This window comes from Penaeus chinensis, chromosome 1 (assembly GCF_019202785.1).
Source record: "Penaeus chinensis breed Huanghai No. 1 chromosome 1, ASM1920278v2, whole genome shotgun sequence".
Classification (NCBI taxonomy): domain Eukaryota; kingdom Metazoa; phylum Arthropoda; class Malacostraca; order Decapoda; family Penaeidae; genus Penaeus; species Penaeus chinensis.
The window spans coordinates 38,578,778-38,581,277 of record NC_061819.1 but is presented as its reverse complement, the minus strand read 5'-3'; the positions used below and the strand labels follow the sequence as shown (position 1 = coordinate 38,581,277).

Sequence of the window (2,500 nt, the reverse complement as noted above, 5' to 3'; positions counted from 1 at the left end):
ATGAAATTCCTTAACCTCCATCACTCTTTTTCACTGGAGATCCGTTCTTACACAATTTTACACAACTCTGTAATGATTCCTCTATGGTTGACCATTATATTCTTCAAGCCAAGATGACAGTTTTTATTCATTTATTTTTTTCTATACTCTGGTCTTTACATTGTCAATTAAAGTGATAAAATGCAGAATGGTCAACTGAAGTTCTTCAACAATAGATAACGGTTGATTTTTCAATTAATACTACAAATCAATCAGCAATATGCACATGTAAGTAACTAATTAAAAAGAGTAACAAAAATCAATATTCCATAAGTTATCTTAGTATAAACATTCACCTTGTGTAATGAACTGTCCCTGCTCTCTGGACACTAAGAAGACTCTCTTCCTTTCATCAGTCATTTTCTAGCTATCTTCTCTGGTTGGCACAATTCCATCACTTCATCCTAGGACATTCCTTTACATCACTCTGTTCCAGATCTACTAGATATGTATGTGCTAAAATGGCATTTCAGGCCAAAACATATTTATAACTACTGGTATTTCTTGTGAATTCCAACCTAGAGTTAAAATAAACGAAGCCCCCAAAGAGAAATGGAGGGATCCAACTTATTTACTCTGCAGCTCGAAGGTTCTCTTCCCATTATAATAAATGGACATAAAATCAGAATGCTTCAATTCTTTCAAAATGATCAGCTTAACAGATTAAAAAAAACCTACAGCTGATAAGCAGCTCTGCTGAGAGATACCTCTATAATGCATTCAAACTGAATAACTTTTTTCACTACATTATAACTAATCTTCTTTAGAGTGGATATGCCATTCTATATTTCACAATATATTTCAGTCAGAGAAGATAATTTTACTCTAGCAAAATCCTTATAACAGGATTGTAACTGGGTTCTATCTCCCTACTCTAATACTTTACCAAATTTTCTACAGTGAATGCAATCAGGGCCTCGAAGTCACCATTTCACGCATGATAATGGAACTTTTAGGTGTTGAGGTCCAATTAAGATCGTACTAGAAAAATATCAGTTGGAGGACCCTTCTTCAATGAGACTACAATATACGAACTCAACATCTAAATATTCAAACCATGAAGCTACAGGTGACATATTTAAAGGAAATTTCAGTTTATGTAATCTAAGCACAGCATCTTTTTCCTATAACAAGAGAAATTTTGAGAGACAGTGTCAAAGATTATTCAACTGATGCTTGCCGTAGAAGTAGTGAAAAATTCTTTTCCAGACTATGTATGTATGTATGTATGTATGTATATATGTATATATATATATATTTATATATATATATATATATATATATATATATATATATATACATATATATATACATATATATATATACATATATATACATATATATACATATATATACATATATATACATATATATACATATATATATACATATATATATATATATATACATATATATATACATATATACATATATACATATATACATATATACATATATACATATATACATATATACATATATACATATATACATATATACATATATATATATATATATATATATATATATATATATATATATATAGATGCATGTAAAATTTGTAAAAATAATATGTTTAATGCAATTAATCTACAACCGGTAAATCATTCCCACACACACAAATATACATTCTAAAAAAATATCAGAAAAAAAAAAAAAAAAAGCATTTGCATTACTACCACTTGCTATGCATACACTATTCTAAGAAATCAAAACATCAAACAAGAGCACGGTATCAGATCTCAAAAATCTAAAATCAACTTACGGTACTGGTTCCTCTGAGGGGGTGTTGGTGAGCGAACCCTCTCTGTTTGAGGATAAAGATGAGACCATATATATATGTACACGCATGTACACACACACATAAGCAAATTCACAAAAACACACACACACACACATACATACACAGAAACAAACATGAAACAGAAGCAGAAACAGAAACAAAAACACACTCACACTCACACTCACACTCACACGCACGCACACGCACACGCACACGCACACGCACACTCACACTCACACTCACACTCACACTCACACTCACACGCACACGCACACGCACACGCACACGCACACGCACACGCACACGCACACGCACACGCACACGCACACTCACACTCACACTCACACTCACACTCACACTCACATTCACAAACATTCACTCAATGCACACACACTCACTCAACGCACACACACTCACTCAACGCACACACACTCACTCAACACACACACACTCACTCAACGCACACACACTCACTCAACGCACACACACTCACTCAACTCACACACACACTCACTCAACACACAAAAAACACACTAAAATACTCACACACTTGCTCTCTTTTACCAAGTTTTCAACACTGAAGGCTATCAGAGCCTCAAAATCAACTTTTCAGACATTACAACAGGTATTGAGCTGCTTTCTCACACATATTATAATTCCTGACAAAAATCACTTAAA

At 33.1% G+C, this 2,500-nt stretch overlaps 1 protein-coding gene across 3 annotated transcripts in view; it reads right to left on the bottom strand.

Moving 5' to 3' along the window:
- The window catches only part of LOC125047976 (cyclin-dependent kinase 11B-like), a 23,321-nt gene that overhangs the window by 10,622 nt on the left and 10,199 nt on the right, over positions 1 to 2,500 (bottom strand). For 2 of the 3 annotated variants that reach the window (XM_047646574.1, XM_047646699.1), the window contains one exon: positions 1,805 to 1,846. The exons of the other annotated variant lie outside the window; for it this stretch is intronic. In XM_047646574.1, coding sequence (XP_047502530.1) covers positions 1,805 to 1,846 — 42 coding nt within the window. The remainder of the gene's footprint in view (positions 1 to 1,804; positions 1,847 to 2,500) is intronic. 3 annotated transcript variants of the gene reach the window in all.